At 53.1% G+C, this 19,273-nt stretch overlaps 1 protein-coding gene across 3 annotated transcripts in view; it reads right to left on the minus strand.

Annotated features, from left to right (window-relative positions):
* The window catches only part of SLC12A3 (solute carrier family 12 member 3), a 39,927-nt gene that overhangs the window by 11,671 nt on the left and 8,983 nt on the right, over positions 1-19,273 (minus strand). For 2 of the 3 annotated variants that reach the window (XM_004371558.1, XM_012554175.1), the window contains exons 9-22: positions 18,068-18,152; positions 16,734-16,888; positions 16,386-16,493; positions 15,788-15,911; positions 13,666-13,767; positions 12,396-12,551; positions 11,693-11,792; positions 10,346-10,457; positions 9,849-9,989; positions 8,655-8,761; positions 6,277-6,359; positions 4,678-4,755; positions 3,885-3,986; positions 2,561-2,672 (exon numbers count right to left, since the gene is read on the minus strand). In XM_004371558.1, the coding sequence (XP_004371615.1) occupies positions 2,561-2,672; positions 3,885-3,986; positions 4,678-4,755; positions 6,277-6,359; positions 8,655-8,761; positions 9,849-9,989; positions 10,346-10,457; positions 11,693-11,792; positions 12,396-12,551; positions 13,666-13,767; positions 15,788-15,911; positions 16,386-16,493; positions 16,734-16,888; positions 18,068-18,152 (1,565 nt within the window). Of the gene's footprint in view, positions 1-2,560; positions 2,673-3,884; positions 3,989-4,677; positions 4,756-6,276; positions 6,360-8,654; positions 8,762-9,848; positions 9,990-10,345; positions 10,458-11,692; positions 11,793-12,395; positions 12,552-13,665; positions 13,768-15,787; positions 15,912-16,385; positions 16,494-16,733; positions 16,889-18,067; positions 18,153-19,273 lie in introns of all 3 variants that reach the window. The other variant, XM_004371559.1, reaches the window with a different exon arrangement.

Consider the following 19,273-nt stretch of genomic DNA (forward strand, 5'->3'; position numbering starts at 1 on the left):
CAGACTGCCACATCTTTCTCCTGTCGAGTGGCTTGTGCATTCGAACCACCGACCTTTTGGTTAGCAGCTGAGCACTTAACCACTGTGCCACATCCATACTAATGTGTCTCAAAATTTAATGTGTCTACGCATCTGCTGGGGATCTTGTAATAATGTAAATTCTGATTCACTAGGTCTCGGGTGGGGCCTTGGATTCTGCATTTCTAACAAGCCCCTGTCCACAGACCACACTTTGTGTAGCCAAGGTCTAAGGGATGGGCAGGCTAAATAAAGGAACTTACAGAGTAGCCAAGGCAACGAGATAACACATGAAATAAGCACAGAGCCATGAAGAGCAAGCCAGATGGTGCTGACTTTGAGTTCAATAGAACAGAGGAGGAGAAACCAACTGTGGTTTGTAGCAGTCAGGGAAGACTTCATGGGGGAGGTGGTGATTCTGGCTGGCCAGTGCATGGCAGGTAAGATTGTTATAGACCAAGAGTTCTCAGGAGGTGAGCCGGGGCGGGGTATCCACATTGGAATCACCCAAAGAGCCTTCAAAACAATACACCTGCCTTGGCCCTTGTCCTGGGCAGGGCACGTGCTTGTTGTAATGTCCCATGTGATTCTGCTGGTTAAGAACCACTGGCTTGTTAGTGGGGAGCGGGCAGCCCAGGAGGAAGAGTCCGAGTAAGCAAAGACACGGGAGTATGGGGGCAGTGCAGGAATGGGATGAGCTGGCTGGGATGGAGCAGAGCATGCTGGGGGAGAGGAAGGAGGGGGAGATAGGCCTGAGTGAACAGGCTGGGGCCCATGGCAATCAACAGAGGTCAGTGGGTTTGTCAGCAGGGAAGCCGCTGCTGGCTCCTGAACCTGGGAAGTGAAATGCCGAGAGCAGGACCACGGGCAGATGCGTCTTGATGCGCAGCAGTGAAGGTTGCAGGCCTGGCCCCAGTGTGTCACAAGGAAAGCAGAAGATGTGGGCTGTCAAGACACACTTGAAAGACAGAGAAGGCAGTGCTGGATTTTCCACAGACTTGCATGACGGACATCCCGCTAACCAATGGTGCCACGGCCTTGAGCAAAACTAAGCCAACGGAACGAGCTTGGATTCAGAGCTGGCACAGGAAACTGAGCAAGCAAAGTAGCCTTGTGGTCTGTTTGCTTTTAGGAGATCCCAGAGAAGCCAGGTGCTGCTTTCCCCAAGCAACGCTCCCCTTAGCATGCCAAGCAGGGGCCTTCCCCGGGGGAGAGGTTCTGAGTAGGGGTGAGGACAGAGATGGGGTTGCCCTTGACTCACACAGGGGCGACTAGAGGAGGAGGGCTGTGGGGATGTGATCCTGACCTAGGACTAGGGTCGGGGGAGTGCTGGGGGCCAAGTGGCCCCCTCCCAGCTGGGCACCATGGCTGGGGTTGTTACAAAGGGCACTAGAGACTTTGCAAGATGTCTTCTCTTTTGCTAATTAATTGAGTGACTTGGGCTGCACGAACCTGCAACTCTTTCAGCTCTGACTTCCTCCATTCTACGACTCGACGTCAATTGACCTCACTCTGACCTTCCTCCATTCTATGAATCTTGACCTCAGTTGACTGCGCTGACCTTCCTCCATTCTCTGACCTTTGACCTCACTTGGCCTTGCTCTAAAGCAGCAGTTACCCACCTCTAGGCACACACATGCCTCCTGCCACATTCACACCTGTGCACTACCTCTGTTACTATTCACTCCTTTTACCTTAAACCAGCTCACATTCTTAGGTAGATAAAATTCAAAAGGAAGTTTTATATGGCATTTTAAACAGAAAACCAGCATCCCTTGCCAAAGGAGGTGACCAGTAAAACCCATGCAAATAAGCCAATGTTACTAAGTTCTGGCTGGATGCTGGTTGCCAGCCAGCCTACCATTGGCCTGCTAGGCCTGCTCTCTCTTGCTTAAAATGGGAGATTAACATGGGTTACCAAGCAGAAAGACAGGCCAGCATAAAGAGCCCTTCCCCTTCTGAATTATCCACAAAACTGAAAGAGAATTAAAGGTTTCAGAAGATGCCCACAGCTACCATGGAGTTCCTAGGTGGTGCAAATTGTTAACCTGCTCAGCTGCTAACCGAAAGGTTGGAGGTTGGAGTTTACCCAGAGGCACCTTGGAAGAAAGGCCTGGCAATCTACTTCTGAAAAATCAGCCCCTGAAAACCCTCTGGAGCACAATTCTACTCTGACACACATGGGGTGGTCATGAGTCGGAATGAACTCCACAGCACTTGGTTCTGGTTCTCCATGAGAAGATGTGTGGTTTTAAAATGTAACACCCCTCCCATCATGGTTGGGAGCAGGGCATCCACATCCGATTAAAGCGGACAGGAAACCAAAACAACATCCAAAACGTCAAGAAAGCTGTTCCTGCCCAGAGCCCCGCTCCCACCACTGTGATACAGAGAGACGGGCCCTGGGTGTTGGGACAATCCCAGCACCCACCTGGCAGTGGTGGTGGTGCGGGGTGAGAGGCAGGGGAGGTGTGGGGCTGGCAGGCTCAGTGGAGCTGAGGCAGGTCCGTGCTGGCCCTGTGTGCTGGCCCTGCCCACTTACGCCTTTCTCTCCTGGTCCATCCTGTTGATCTGGCCCCCGACGAACACACGGAACTTGCACTTGCTCCACCTTTTCTTGCGGCCCAGGAGATAGGGGATGAGGAGCGTGAGGCCTGGCAAGGAGAGTCTGTGAGTCAACAGGAAAGCACTTGCAAACACCCCAGGTTCCCACCCCGCTCTGCCACCAGCAAGCCCCTTCCCCTCTCAGAACCTCAATTTTTCCATCTGTATAATGAGCACTCAACCTAAGCTGCAGTCACACATGTTGCTCTGTGGGCTGGGGTGTATTTCGTCTGTGCCATGCTTTTAAATAAACGAGCTTGCATTTAATACTTGGGGGATTTCACATGAACATCTACGTCGCTGGCATTCCTTGAAGACTGAAAATGTAACCAATGGGCAGGAGCCCTTGTCCCTCCCTGTCCTTTCTCTACGCGAGGCCAAGGACTAGCTGTCATTTGTTGTTATTGTGTTGCATGCCACTGAGTCAATTTTGACTCCTAGCGACCCTATAGGATGGAGTAGAACTGCCCCATAGGGTTTCCAAGACTGTAATCTTTATAGAAGCAGACTGCCACATCTTTCTCCCAGGGAGCGGCTGGTGGGTTCGAACCCCTGACCTTTCAGTTAGCAGCCAAGTGTTTAACCACTGCGCCACCAGGGCTCGTTAGCTGTCACTTAGCACTGCGTAATCCTAGACAAATGACTTCAGCGCTCTGTGCCTCCGTTTCCTTATTAGTAAAGACAGGTTCGTGCTAGCAGGTCCTCCCTGGGGACTGCATTAGGTGAGCGCATGTGAACACTGCGTGTCGGCATGTAGGAAGTGCCCAGTCTACCTCAGCTCTTGTTAATTGGATAATTTCTGTTAGACACATTTTCTCTCTATGATGCTATCAAAAGAGCGAACAATAGAAGCGTGGGAGTCGTATGCTTTAAGGGAAGTGAGAGAGAGCGTATTGCTTTGTGAAGTGAATATCCCTCAGCTTTCCTAGGCACCCGGCCCATCTCCCACTTTATGTCATGGGCCTGTGACACCTGAACTAGCCCATTCCCAAGGACGGTGGTCTGAAGGTTCAGTCTCATGCTGACATTAGTTCCTCCTCTAAAGTTCCCCATTTTACAGCTGGAATACTGGAGGCCAGGGAGCGGGCCCTGCCAGGTCCCTCCAAGCTCAGTGGTGGGCCAGGGCCCCTGTTCCCCTTTGCTGGGCTCTGCTGTCCCACCCAAGAGGCCTTGACAAGAGCTGGACAGGAAGGGCCGGCTGAGAGGACAGGGGCCTGGAGGGAAACCCTGCCCAGGAGAGCCAACACTGAGGGGGCCCCGACCTCCGTCGTCGAAGAGCCAATAGATGTCGACGGTCTTCTTGCCCTGCTCCGACTGGAAGATGGTGCTGGCCTGCTCCTCCCGCACCAGGGCCTCGGGGTCCACTGCAGGAGGAGGGGAGGGGCAGAGCAGAGTCAGATGCTTGCAGAGGGAGCTTCCCTGTGAGGGAGGCTCGCCAGCACTGGGGGTGGGCACAGCAGCTGGATGCCCCAGGCCAGGCATGTACTGCTAACACCCTTCTGACGCTGAGATTTGATTCTCCTGCAGGTCAGCCAGGAGCAGAAGCCTGGGACCCACAGTCCCTTGCTCCCAGCTTCTTAATCCGGGATTCCTGTGGGCATTGGGGCGGGAGAGGAGGGTCCCAAAGCCTTCTGGGGCAGCCCATGCATAGGGCAAGCTTGCTTTGTAAAATTCCTTGTGGCCCTGGCAAATGCCCACAGGGTGGCCTCAGTCCCTGCAGCATCAGACTCCCTGCCTCCACAGAGGCAATGGAAGAGGTCTGAAGGATGGTCCATGACACCTGCTTGGCCACAACATTCGAGCTCGACCAGAGGAGTCCCGGACGGGGTAGAAAGTAGGCCTAGAGCTTGCTGGGCGAGTCCCACAATGCCTAGACATAAATTCTCCACCAGGCTGGCTTGGCCCTGGCAATCTTTAATTCGAGCCAAGCCCCCAGTGAGCTGACCCTAGGGGTCTCGGGAGCCACCAAGGAAAACCTTCTGCCCTTGACCAAGTTCCCACATGGCCCACCCACAGGTGAGGGTGCTGCGAGCCTCAAGTGGGGAGGGGACTGACACATGCTGGAGACCGAATGCCTGGCTCCATTGGCTCTGGCTTCTTTGCAGTCCTCCACCGGGTCAAACACGGGGTTTACTGCAAAAGGGGGGGGGGGCGTGGCTTTGGTTCACAGGCTTCTGAGCCTAGGGGTCTTCACGGGGGAAAACCTCCTGACTCCCCACCTGGTCTCTAAGGTCTGCCCCACCTGGCCACTGCCCCCCTCTGACTTGTCCCCTCCCTCACCCATCACACTCCAGCTGCACAGTCTTCCTCCTGCTCCTCACAGGCCAAGTCCATCCCCACCTCAGGGCCGGGAACACTCCTCAGATGTCCCCGAGGCTGACTTCTCAACCTCAGCAGAAGACCGTCCTCAGAGAGGCCTTCCCTGACCACCCAGACCCCTGTCTGTGTCGGCTTCCTCAGAACACTTATCGCTCTCTGAAATGACTCATGTGTTCACTTGTTGGAGCCCTGCTGGCACAGTGGTTAAGAACTTGGCTGCTAACCTAAAAGTCAGTGGTTCAAATCCACCAGCTGCTCCTTGTCTTATAGGGTCACTATGAGTCAGAATCAAGTCTATGGCAACGGGTGTTTTTTTGGTCCACTTGTTAACTATCGGCCTTCCTCACTGGAATGTCAGCTCCCCAAGGGCAGGTACTGATCTGTCCCCTGCTGTATTCCCACACTTAGACCAACGTCTACCTGGTCCTGTCTGTGAATATCTGTTGCGGAAGTATTTACTGAATAATTTTTTTAAAAAGTGAAATATTTATTGAACAACTGCTCTGTGCCAGGCATGCCCTCAGCCCTGGATGACACAGGTGAATAAGAGTTAGCCCCTGCCTGCAGGAAACACAGAACTGAAACACCTTTCTACGCCCCCCACCCCCCGCACTCCTACTTGTTCCTATAAATTTGACTTCTTTCACAACTATGCCCATTGCCCTCGAGTCGACTCCAACTCATAGTGACCCCATAGGACAGAGTAGAACTGCCCCATAGGGTTTCCAAGGAGCGGCTGGTGGATTTGAACTGCCTACCTTTTGGTTAGCAGCCGAGTTCTTAACCACTGTACCACCAGGGCTCCTTCACAACTATAATCATTACTAATTTGGAGTCTACACACTCATACATGACTATAAACATAAAACACATTCCTACTCTGTGCCAGAGACAGGCTTCCAGACACAATCGTCCAGTTTTCCTGGCCTTTATGTGTGCATTTTAATGTTTTGGTTTATTTATGTGAGCACTTACTTCTCTCTCCACTTTTCCCTTTTTCTGTCTATTAAATCATTTTCATCCCACTTGCTACAAAAGCACTAACCATGATTCAGGGAGCTCTGGTTCCAGTCCTGGCTCTGCCCCCAGCTGGAAGCGTGACCTTGGCCTTGAACTGTCGCTTCCCCTTTCTGGGCCTCAGTTTCCCAATTTGGAAAACTGATGGCCTCTAAGTGCCCATTGAAAGCTGACCTTCTAGGAGCCTGTGGCCTTTTATTACGTACTAATTTTTCCCTCTCTTCTCTCTACCACTTAAAAAATATCGGATTCTAGAATTTTCTGGAACCCTGCTGTGGTTTTGGACCGGGGCGCCGAGTAGGCGAGGTGTGTACTCACTGTGTGCCTGCATCACCTCCGAGACATTGAGGCCCTCTCGCATCCTCACGACACACACACCGAAGTTAAAATCAAAAGCGTCGCTGGAAAGACAGGAGGTGCGGTCAGGCTCCTCTTAGCCTAGCCCCATACTGGGGAGGTGACCCAGCTCCTAGGGCACCAGATGTCTGGAGGTGGTCCTGCCTTCCACCATGCCCCTTCCTCTCTTTGGGCCCCATTTTTCCATCTGCATATCGAGCAGGCAAGCCTGGATAGTCTCCCCTCTTCCCCTGTGGCACTGTGGATCCTGCACTTGGGGGGAAACAAGCAGGCCTGTCTTTAAGCCAGGCCCTGCCCTCCTGATACATATGGACGATCCTCCCAACTCTGCCAACAGAGATGGGCATGAGAATTCTTATCCCATTTTACAGATGCAGAAACAGAGTTTGGGGGGAGTAACTGGCCCACGACCATGCAACTAAGGACGTGGCCAGCTCGGATTAGAATACAGATCTCTTGAATCCCAAAACCTGGGCTCTTTCCGCTGTACCATGCCATCTCTCTTTAGTAGTTGAGAATGTAAACTCAGAGGGCAGGTAGGCACATGGGAATGGCTTCACTCATGGATGCAGCAATATGTTGTCTATATGCAATGTCTAAGAGCCTCAAAAATATATTTACTGACTGGTTGACACAGCACCCAAAAGTCTGTCATTAGGGTTTGTTCTAATTGGCAAAGCATTGCCCTCTTTGGACTCTTTAATTACACATCTCTGAACAGGAAACGTTCAGTCCCCAGTGCTCTGAAGTCCTGAAATGTTGGATCTAGAGGAACCTGGAGACCAGGGACACCACCACCTCCTGCTGCAGTGTTGTTAGAGGCAGCTGAGATTTACTGCTCAGAGTCACACAGCTCGTTAACAGCAACCTGGAAGCAGGTCCCAGCTCCCCAACACTCAGCCTCGTGTTCTTTAAATGTTACTGCACACTGCCTCACACACAGCATCGATGCAGAAAAGCAACTCAGGCCAGCATTTTCTGGACCTTGCACAGTAAGAGCTGAAGGAGAAAGGGTTCCATTTAACCCTGAGATCCCCAGGGAGTTCAGTCCCCCAATCCCATTCCCTGAGTTTGTCGTCTTCCTTGGGACCTAGTTGTCACTCCTCTGCTCTGTGGCACCACCTCAGAGCTCAGGAGCTGGCCACCCGGTGGCCATCTGAAATCCTGTAGGCCTGAGGATTTCACCTAAAAATCCACATTTTCAGCTTCTCTGAAAAAATAGAAGATTTGGCAACATTGGGCCCACATTTCCACATGGCCACAATTGGCTGAACCTTGCTTGCTGAAAGTGAAGAGGACCTGAAGCACTTACTGATGAAGATCAAAGACCACAGCCCTCAGTATGGATTACACCTCAACATAAAGAAAACAAAAATCCTCACAACTGGATCAGTGAGCAACATCGTGATAAATGGAGAAAAGATTGAAGTTGTCAAGGGTTTCATTTTACTTGGATCCGCAATCAACACCCATGGAAGCAGCAGTCAAGAAATCAAAAGATGCATTACACTGGGCAAATCTGCTGTAAAAGACCTCTTTGAAGTGTTGAAAAGCAAAGATGTCACCTTGAAGACTAAGGTGTGCCTGACCAAAGCCATGGTGTTTTCAGTTGCCTCATATGCATGCGAAAGCTGGATGATGAATAAGGAAGACAGAAGAAGAACTGACACCTTTGAATTGTGGTGTTGGCGAAGAATATTGAATATACCATGGATTGGCAAAAGAACGAACAAATCTAACTTGGAAGAAATACAACCAGAATGTTCCTTGGAAGCAAGGATGGTGAGACTACGTCTCACACACTTTGGACATGTTATCAGCAGGGATCAGTCCCTGGAGAAGGACATCATGCTTGGTAAAGTAGAGGATCAGCGAAAAAGAGGAAGACCCTCAACGAGGCGGATTGACACAGTGGCTACAATAATGGGCTCCAGCATAACAATTGTGAGGATGGCACAGAACCACGCAGTGTTTCCTTCTGTTGTACATGTCGCTATGAGTCGGAATCGACTCAACGGCTCCTAAAAACAACAACAACAATTGGCTGGAGCAAAGTAGCAGCTGCTCTCTCCAGTTCACCACAGTCCCCATCACTCCCTATTGTCCAACACGTGGCCTACTTCACTCTTCGTCCTGCTTGATCCCTGCCAATCCTGGTGTCCATGACCCATAGGCCAGGGTGGGGACCCTCGGCCTTTCTGTTTCCTCCTCATCTTTGAATGGTGGACTCACAGCTTCTTACAGTGCCCACTCTTCCCCTTCATTTCCCAAGGCCCAGGGAACTCCGAAGGCCCAAATCGACAGATCCCAGGCTCCCGCCTCCCCTGTGCCCTACTCACTGCAGGATGCCAATGTAATCTTCCACTGTTGCTGGGTGAGCTGACTGCCAGTTCTTCTTGAACCCAAGCACCAGGATGTTGGGCTTCATTCTCCCAAGACCTGTGGCCTGCCGGGGTTGGGGTAGGGGGGCTGTCAGACGGGCAGGGCTGGTGATCAGGCTTCATGCCCCAAAGGGACTCTGTTCTGTGATGAGTGGGGCTCTCTCTCAGCCCTGGCCAGTCTCCCCTCCATTCAGTGAGGGCTCAGGAAATACATCCTCCTGTTCAGGGTCTTGTCCACCAGGAAACATTCATTAGAGGGGCAAAGCTACAGCCTAACTTATCCGATGTGGCCTTGCCAACCCTGGGCCCACGATTGGACTGTCCCATTAGTTCTGGATTATCCAAGCTCCTGCTCCAACAAATTATTTTTCATAATAAGAGACATAGATTTGAGCATCAAGCTTGGAGTATTCCTGGGTCATCTAATCCATATGTCTTCCATATATCTCTTTTTTATAATTCTGAGAAACATTTAAAACTATTGAAAAGAATCTCCATGTGTCTACCACTTATAATTAACAACTGTTATTATCTCATGCATCTCCTTTTACAGAAATGAGAAAACTGAGCAGGAAAATGAATTGCCCAGTGGAATGTTCTAGATCTTGATACAAATGGTGTTTAGATACCACCAGGTGCTATCTACATATGTAAACATTTATCAAACTATACACTTAGTGTTTGTCACTTTACTGTCTGTAAATTATATCCTTAAAAAAAAAAAATGCCCAAGGTCACACAGCCCCCAGACTCCAAGTCAATTTCCCCAGGTCCCGGGCCCTCAGAGGAAGTGCCTGAATCAGCACATTTGGAGGGGCAGAAAGAGGCGGGACTGGTGGTGCAGGCAGAAAAATCAGTTGCTGTCATGTAGACTCATGGTGACTCCGTGTGTGTCAGAGTGGACCTGTGCTCCACAGACCTTCCAATGGCTGACTTTTTGGACGTAGATCGCCAGGCCTTTCTTCCAAGGTGCCTCTGGGTGGATGCAAACCTTAACCTTTCAGTTAGCAGCCAAGCATGTTAATGATTTGCACCACCCAGGGAATCCTGTGGTGCAGCAGAAGGGGCTTAAGCTGGACCTCAGGACTTCCTGCCTCCCAGGTTATCATACCAAGTAGTGAGTCCTCCTGGGAAGCCCCGAACCCGCGGCACCTGCATGAGAATCTGCACCCCATTGCGGAGGTCCTCGGCGATGACGTCCGAGTAGAAGGCCTTGATCTTCCTCTTGTTCAGCCACTTGGTGTGCCCGTTGGCAATGAGCCGGAGCTCTGGCATCCTCTGCTTGTGGGGTCCCTGTGGGCCGGGGTGGGCCGGGGAGGTGGCGGATGACCTCAGCCTCCAGCCTGAGAACCAGCCCCTTTCCTGCCCTGAAGGCTGCCCCGTGGGCTCAGCAGCACCCGGAGGTGTCCGTTTCCCTTACAGAGTGAAGGGGGGGAAAGGGGAGCTGGAGTAGGGAAGAGGGTGTGGAAGAGAGATGCAAGGCAGAAGCGGGGAGAGAGTGAGCAAGAAGGGAAGGGGAGAGAACTGAGCCCACAACCTGCTTGGCCTGGCTCCGCTTGCTTTGCATCCCCTCTGTCCCCAACCCCGTGGTGGACATTGCACCCAGGCAGCTCTTCCAAAGAGTACGGCCACCGTCAGAGGGGACTCACAATGAGCACGTGGCCACAGATCATCAGGCTGAGGTTCCGGGTGAAGGTGCCCACGAAGTCCACCAGCGCCGGACGGAAGTTGGGGGGCCCCGTGAGCACCAGGCACTGGGGGCTGACGAGGGGCAGAGAAAAGGGCATAATCTTAAGAGAGAGCCCACCAGGGTCTGGCACTCATGAGCCACCCTCTCTTGGTTCTCCTTTCTCTGTCGGAAGGATGGGTGAACCACGGTGTGGCCTTGGACAAGACCCCATATGCTCTAGGCCTCATCTCGCCGACTGTGACTCCAGGGTGACACTCAGGGCCCTTCCAGCTGGGTCTCCATTGTCCTTTCTGCACAGGCCCCCAGATACCCAAACCGGGCAAACCACCCTTCCTTCTCCTCCAGATGCTCCTGCCAGCCCTGGTGCGGCATGGCTCTGGGAAGGATAAAGACACAGAGTGAGGACACCCTTCACTTACAAACTCCTCGTGTGGCTCAGCCTCTGCATCTCGAGGCAGCAGAGGGCAGTGGTCAAGGGCCACCACCGGACTAAACCAGCCACTCACAAGGTGTATGACCGGGCCAGCTACTTAGCTGTGCCTCAGTGTTCTCGTCTGTGAATGGGGTCAGTGACTTCATCTACCTCAGAGGTGCTGAGGTCATGCACACACGAGGCAATGTCAGGTACTTAGCGCAGTGCCTGGCTTCACGGTAAGTGCAACATAAAGAAAAAAAAAACAGTTGCCATCAAGTCAACTCCGACTCATGGTGACCCCAAGTGTGTCAGAGCAGACCTGTGCTCCATAAGGTTTTCAATGGCTGATTTTCCGGAAGTAGACCTCCAGGCCTTTCTTCCGAGGAGGGTGGACTGGAACCTCCAACTTTTCGGTTAGCAGCCGAGCACGTTAACCATTTGCACCACCCAGGGACTTCAGCAACATCAATGGTATTGGCTATTATTATTGCTACTGTTATGGTGTTTCCCCACTGGTGGGAGGGGACGGCAGGCACACGATTCTCCTCACAAAGGAGGGGAATCAGCTTTGAAGAGTCCCCAGGAGGTTCATCCCGGCCAGCCTCGTGGTGTTGTTGGTAATTATTAGTGAAAGCATGGGAATCACAACCCCAAATGACCCTTACAGCACTCTTTACAGCTCATAGAGCATGTTCTGCTGTGGAAACTGAGGCACAGAGCGATCACTCGACTTGCTTGGGCCCCACTGGGCAATGCCCACCCAGGTCTCCTGACCCCCGGGTACTTCCCCTCTTCTGGTCCCTCTCTAAGCATGGGCTGTGCCCACCTTGGGTATGCCCATCTCAGGGGACGGTCTGGGCCCGGAGTCGAGGTCCTGGGGGCTGGGCTCACCGGTAGTTCTTGATGTGGTCCTCCACCTCATTGAGGCCCACCGAGTGGCTCAGGGCCAGGTTGTAGGAGCCGGCCTGCACTGAGGAGCCCCAGTTCACCTCTGAGGGCAGCAAGGGATGAGCGCGAGATTAGAAGGTGCAGGTAAAAGCAGACATAGGGAGGGAAGGAGGGACGGACAGTGTAGCAACGCCTCCTCTGGGCGCTGAGAAGCCACAGGAGGTGGGCGGCTGGGCAGGGGATGCCTGCTGCTCTGTTCCCAAAGACTGTGAGGCCAGAGCCCCACACGCCACAGGGCTATATGTTTAAAAGTTACACGCCAAAATATCCTCCCCACTTTTCACATGCAGACCTCCCATGGCCTTGAAGGCCAGGCTCATGGCTCTCCTTGCCCATGCCTCCAAGCTCTGCCCTCATGCCCTTCAAGCAGCCGCCCCCTGACCCCCTTAGGTCCGGCGTGCCCACCAGTGGGTGCCTGTGCTCAGGAGGGCAGGCCTGGGAACAGGCCGAGCAGGCCCTAGGAGCCAACTTGGCCGTTTACACAGGGAATCCCAGGGTCCCAGGTGCCCAGAGGTCAAGGTGTGGGCTCTGAGGGGGCACATCCCTTGGGCTGAAGGGCCCAAGGGGGCCCTTGGAAGCCTGCTTGGCTGCCTCAGAGGGAAGGAGGTAGCGAGCTCCCCCACCATGGCTGCCCAGGAGCACACACCTGGCTTCTTGTAGAGCACGTAGAGCAGGAGGAAGAGGATGATGCCGATGGTAATAAGGGCCGCCCACCAGGTGAGAAGGAACATGATGACTACAGAGACAACTGCCCCAAACAGTGCTGTCCACTTGCTGTAGTACTGGAACGAAGGTCTCCAGCCTGGGCCAGGCAAGGTCCGAGGGCACGCTCAGCTTCTGGAGCCTGTTCCTGGGGTCCCAGCCTGTGGCCCACCGGCCATTTACGCTAAGGTGCACCACCCACCTGCCTGCTGGGGCTGGGCCTGGAGGGTCTAGGGAGGACCAACTGCCCACCTCGACTGCCATTTTACCATGTTGACAGGCCACACCAAGGAAGAGGCGGCCAGCTCTGGCCAAATACGGTCACAGGACGCCCAACGTCAACAACAGCGCCGGCTCCCATGGAGCAAGGGGGTGAGATGGAGGAGAAAGGACATGAACTGGGGACCAGGAGGTCTGGGTTCTGGCCTGGCTTTGCCACCACTAGTAGGAGCTGCACCATCTCAACCCCAGGGGGCTCAATGCTCGTTGTGGTCTTCGTAAAAGGCAGCCCAGAGACCAGCCCATCGGTGATTTGGGGCTAATTAGAGAAAGTAAAGACTCTACTTCCATCTTCCAGAATACAATCATATCAAGTACAGAAATCTGAGGTGTGCAATGTGAACAGCGCCCCCTAGAGCTGTGGAGTGTGCAACCCCCAGCAACCACATGTGACAGCCCTGTCTGTAACTTTGGGCAAGTCCCCTCTCTCTCTGGGAACCACACTTCCTGACTTCTCTATAATTGGTGAGGGAGGGACTAAAAAATTCTCTACAGTCTTCCAACTATAAGGGCATATGAATCTATGGAAAGTACACACTGTAAGCGCTCAGTAAAGGATGTTCTTGTTATTAGGTGCTGTCAAGTCAATTCTGACTCAGCGATCCTGTGTGACAGAGTAGAACAGCTCCACAGGGTTTTCTAGGCTATGATCTTTACAGGAGTAGATCATCAGATCTATTCCCCTGCAGAGTCACTGGGCAGGTTCGAACTGCCAACCTTTTGGTTAGCAGCCGAGCACTTAACCATTGCAGCACCCAGGGCTCCTTTGATAAAGGACAGCTATGATTATTGTTGTATGAACATGCCCTTAATCATTTTCAATTTGAGAAGTCACATTGGTCTGTCCACCTCCACCCATGCCTTCTATCACCCCCACCCCCAAATGCCCCAGCCCCTAGGTTCCCCTCCCTTGGAGGGGTGAGGGATTTGCTTACCGGGCGAGTTTGTGATGGAGGCATGGAAGCAGCTGAAGTTGATGAGGGCGTAGGAGCACAGGAAGAAGTTAGAAATGATGGGGGCGATGGTGTTGAGCTCAGCTTCAGGGACCCAGGAAGAGAGAGGACAGCCCGTTGGGAACTCTGCCAAAGAGCCGCCTGACACCCTACCTCACAGGGTGGGGGAACCAGACAGGCCACAGCGGCTCAGTGAGGCTCAACCTTCTTGTCTGTGAAATGGGTTCATCATTTTGTAAAGTTCAAAGGGACCGTGTTTTGTAATGTGTAAACAGCTGGCTGTGAAAAGGGAGGGTGGGGGGCAGTGGTGAGAGGAGAACCCGCCAGGCAATGGAATGACCTGGAGTGGTGGTTGTCACACTCTTCTGACTACAAATTCCAGGAAGAAATACGTTTTACAGTATATGACCCAGGACACACTCATCTTTTATTTGAAACCCCGAGACCACATCACAATTCCACCCGTGGGGTAATCCCCTCAAGAACTGGCTCTGCCCTTTCTGGCCTCACTGTCCCCTCCCCTGCACCCCAAGACAGATCAGCTATTGCACGTGAATCCTTGTCTCAGGGTTTGCCGCCAGGGGATCCCAAGGCAAGACAAGCACCTCTGCCATCCCACACGGGCCTTCTGTAACAATTTCATTTAATCATCACAAGAGGTCTGCCCAGAGATCTGAGACCACAGCCTTCAGTCTGAAGTCTCGTCAGAACCACCCAGCTAAAAGGATGTCAAATCCAAGTTGGGGGTGGACTCCAGGGAAATGGAGTTCTGGGACCCTGGTGAGCAGGAGAAGAGGGGTCCAGGGAACACCAGGCCCCACCAGACTACCCCATCTCCCCGTGTGCCCCTGCTGCCCCTTCACTTGGTTCAAGACCCAGGAACATCTGGTGTCTGCAAAGGTTCACTTAGTGAAAGTGACCAGATTGTTGGGGTGAGTCCTTCGGGACTCATGATGCCAGCCTGCGAGCAAGGATTGGCTGTGGCAGGGAGGTGCCTACCAGCCCAGAGAGGATCACCAACAGCCCCCCACCCCACTCCTGCACAGAGAGTCAGGGGCCAGGGGGACACCACACCATGCCAGGGCCACCACCCCTGCTCCGTGTGGCCCCCTCTCTCAGAGAGTTCTGCCTCTTTGGCTAAGTAAATCAGGAAGCAATGCTCTATGTAAAAATGTTTGCACAAGAGTGTGTACAGGCCTATGTGAATGCATGTGTGTGTGTGCATGTGTGCAGCATATGCGTGGGGGCGCATAGAATGGGTGTGTGCTCATGTGGGTGTGTGTACGTGTGTGTGTGTTCAAATGTGTGCAGTGCATGTGTGTGGGCGCATAGGATGGGTGTGTGCTCATGGGGGTGTGTGTACGTGTGTGTGTGTTCAAATGTGTGCAGTGTATGCGTGGGGGCGCATAGGATGGGTGTGTGCTCATGGGGGTGTGTGTACGTGTGTGTGTGTTCAAATGTGTGCAGTGCATGCGTGGGGGCGCATAGGATGGGTGTGTGCTCATGGGGGTGTGTGTACGTGTGTGTGTGTTCAAATGTGTGCAGTGTATGTGTGTGGGTGCATCTGGGTAAGTGTGTGCATGTGTGTGTGCAAACACAAGTGGTCTCTTTCTGCCCATCTGTGTCACATCTGCTATGCACTATCACTCCCATTTTGCAGGTGAGGAAACAGGTCGCATAGTTGACACACGGCAAGGCAGGATAAAAAGTCAATCTCATTAACTCCAAGCTTGGGCTCTTTCTTCTACGGCATCCTCAGCCTGAGAAGCTGGGTTTGTCTAGTTTATACCTACGAAGACACCGACCCAGTCATTTGTATTGGCTCCCAAGGAGGGACCAGTCGAATACAGAATCAGAAAACAGGCCAGGGGCCCCTCTACAAAACACAAGGGCCCACCTGCCTGGCCTGTTTGGGCAGAAGCTGTTTGGAGGCAGGTGTAGGAACCACACACTTGACCTCCCCAAGTTTCCTTCCAGTGGGCTTTGCCCACACCTTCAAGAGTTATCCACTGAGTGCCCACTAACGGCCAGGTCCAGCTGGGCACTGGGCACAGGGGTGACTGGACAGAGAGGAGGCCCCTCCCCATGCCCTGGAGCCTCTTACCAATGATGATGAAGGCCACGGCGATGGCATAGGCCAGCAGGTAGCTGCGGACGGGTTCCTTGTTCTTGCCATAGCCTTTGCCAAAGAAGCTGATTAGCGGGTAGAGCCGGTCTTCACACAGGCACTGTGGGCACCAGTCACCATGCTTACGCCCTGGCTGGCACCTGTCACCCCTTCCCTGGGCTTCCCCGTGACCTCCACAGGGCAGTTCCTCAATTTGGGTCATCATCTCTGTTCAATGGGGTGATATCCCACTCTTGCACCTCCCAGGGCTGGGAAAGCCCATGGAGACGGTGAGAGGGCAACAAGAGACGGCCTGATCACGTTGGGCTGAAGTGTGGCTGGCGCGATATCAGACATGGAGCAGGCTGCACGGCTGGGCCAGAGTTTTGGGCCGAAGTGCAGATTCTCCAACCATGCCACAGGAAGGGGACAGCGTCCTTGAAGCTTGCTGTCCTGGCCCTTCTCTGTTCAGTCCAGACACCCTGGGCACATGACTCCTTCGTGGCCACCTTCAGGCTTTTGTATCCATCACCTGGGACCTCCCCCCTGGGCCTCCCTGTCTACCCCTCCAGCCCCCTTCCATCCGTGGCCTCACCTGGAAGACTTTGGCAGCAGAGACAAGGCAGGCTAGGGCGGAGGAGAGGGTGGCCCCGAAGATGCCGGCTGTGATCAGAGGTGCGAAGCCTGACACCATGCTCATAGTCTGTGGGATATGGGGTTCAGTGCCCATGGTGAGTCAGGAAGAGACTGGGGCCTGTAGCTCCACCTGAGTCCATAACCTCACCTGGGATCCCAGCGCCCAGCCAGGTGAATCCCTTTCTCAGCCCTGAACCCCTCTCCCCGACCCTAGGCCCAGCCCCTCATCCACTGGTGAGAAGGCTTCCCGGCAGAGCTGGCCGAGACCCAGGAGGGCGAGGCGGGACCACCCCACGCCCAGTGGTACCTGGTAGTAGTTGATGAGGCCATAGCGGCAGCTGTGCCACTGGGAGCACTCGGTAAAGTTCCAGCCATAGCCACAGGCCAGGCCTTCGCAGGTGCCCACGCCTGGGGTCACCGTGTCGTTCAGGCTCCCAGAGGCGTCACGCACCACACAGGAGCCTGGAAGAAGGAGGAAGGTGTGGGAGGCTTCCTTCCCCTCCCCTCTGCTCTCCTCCCCTCCAATCCCCCAAATGCTGGCCACTTCTGTGGAGGGCAAGATGCTGTGGGGGGTCAGCTCTTCCCTGATCATGTAATAATAATGATAATAATTACAATAGTAAAACAGCTGATGTCAAGTTGATTCCAACTCACGGTGACCCCATGTGTTTTAGAGTAGAACTTCATTCCACAGGATTTTCAACAGCTTTCACCTTTCAGAAGTAGATCACCAGGACTTTCTTCCAAGGTGCCTCGGGGTGGATTCAAACCACCAGCTTTTCAATTACTAGCCAAGTGCTGAACCATATGCATTACTCAGGGACTCCAATGACAATAATATTAATAGCTAATATGTAGGAGCACTTACAATAAGTCAGGTGCTGTTCTAAATACTTTATAACAACCCTGGGGAACTTATTATTTTCATTGTTGTCAATCCCATTTTACAGAGAGCTTCAGTGACACAATGTCCTCCTTAAAGCAGGGACCTGGGTCTCAGGTCCTGATTGGCTGTGACTGGGGACCAGCCCCTTGGCCATCTGTGACAAGCTTGCCTCACAAGGTGGTTACTGGGAACAAGCATACTTGGGAGGATCTCAGGGAGAGGCAGGTGTTAACAGCACAGGCCTGGAGTCCAACCCCGGCTCCACCACTCAGTGGCTGTGTGATATAGGGCAGGTGACTTAACCTCTCTGAGCCCTGTTTCCTTCTCAGTAAAATGGGAAACATGACAGTGCCTGGATTAAATGAGATAAAGTATGTAAGGGCCGAGTACATGGTAGGTCAATTGTTATTATTAATATTATTATTCCTAGGGTAGGAGTATGATTTGTTGTGTAGGAGCTTTACACTTATGAATCCAGAACCCTAAGGTCTGAAAGGACCAGAGGGATTTGTCTGACCCAGTCCCCGTAAATCTCCCCATGAAGATGCTCTGGTACACCAAGATGCCCCCAGGGATAGGGTTCTAGACTCAACTTCCTGGGGCCAGCGTTTCCTCCCAGCCCAGCTCTCCCCATGACCCCACATCCAGTGGTCTGGGTCCCACCCATGGGCCACAGTATGAGGCTGTGCCATGTGCTGGCAAGCCCCACAAGGCCCCATTGGCACTGCGGGTGGGGGCTGGGCCCGGCCACTTACCGATGGTGGCTGAGATGGCCAGGTAGGAGATAGTGGTCCAGAAAATGGCCATGAGTGTTCCCTTGGGGATGGCTACTTCGGGGTCCTAGGGGAGGTGGGGTGTCAGACATCCTCTGGGCCTCCTTCTTGCCTGAGGCTGAGGAGTAGGAGGACAGTGACCCCTGTCCTTGGCCTCTTAGGGTCCCCTTCTAGCAGAGAGAGGACAGACACTTGGGATTGAGGTCCCACCGAGGAGGAAGGGACACAGCCGAGAGCACAGGGCTGAGACCACACCCAGGGCCCTGGAAGCCAGAGGCAGGAAGAGGAAACCCAACCAGCCCATGTCTGGTCCACGAGGGCACTGGGCAGACCCCTGCTATGGGGGTATTAAGGGTGAAGGTGAAGATTGGAGGACTCAGGGATCAGCGGCCTGGGTTCAATTCCAGATGACCAGCCAGGCCACTTGCTTATTCTCCCATGCCTTGGTCCCCTCATGTGTGAAATCGGGGTGACAAGGACCACTTCATAGGATGTTGGCCAAATGTATTAATCCATGTATAGCTTCCAGATCAGGGCCCTGCTCACTGTCAGCCCTAACACACATTAAGCATAATTATGCAACAATGGATTTTTCTGGTTCCACAACAATGAAATATAGGAGCAGAAGACAAGCCCCACACTCTCTCCTTCCCCTGTGAGACAGGCAGAAAAAATTCTCTGTATTTTCCTAACAGCAATAACAAAGTTTTACACACACAAGGGATCCCTAGGTGGCAAAAACAGTCTGCGATCGACTGCTAACCTAAAGGTTGGTGGTTCGAACTCACCCAGCAGTACTGTGGAAGAAAAGGCCTGGCAATCTACTTCCATTAAAATTACAGCCAAGAAAACGCTATGGAGCAGTTAGTTCTGCTCTGTAACACACAGAATCAACTCGATAGCATTTAACAAGAACAATATACACAAGTCCCTTTTTCCATGTAGCAAGCCCCCCTTGTCTCTGAGCTTCATTTTCCCAATCCAGACAGTGGGCTAACTGCCCGTCCTGCCCATAACATGGGTGGTTGTGAGGATGAAAACCAACATGAGATTATGGTCGTGAGGTTGCTCTGCAAATGCTAAAGTGTTGGGGAACATAACAGACTGGCAATACCAAAAACAGCCCTAGTGGTGCAACAGTTAAGCACTCCGCTGCTAACCGAAAGGTCGGCAGTTTGAACCTACCCA

This window comes from Trichechus manatus, unplaced genomic scaffold (genome assembly GCF_000243295.1).
Source record: "Trichechus manatus latirostris isolate Lorelei unplaced genomic scaffold, TriManLat1.0 scaffold00014, whole genome shotgun sequence".
Lineage (NCBI taxonomy): Eukaryota > Metazoa > Chordata > Mammalia > Sirenia > Trichechidae > Trichechus > Trichechus manatus.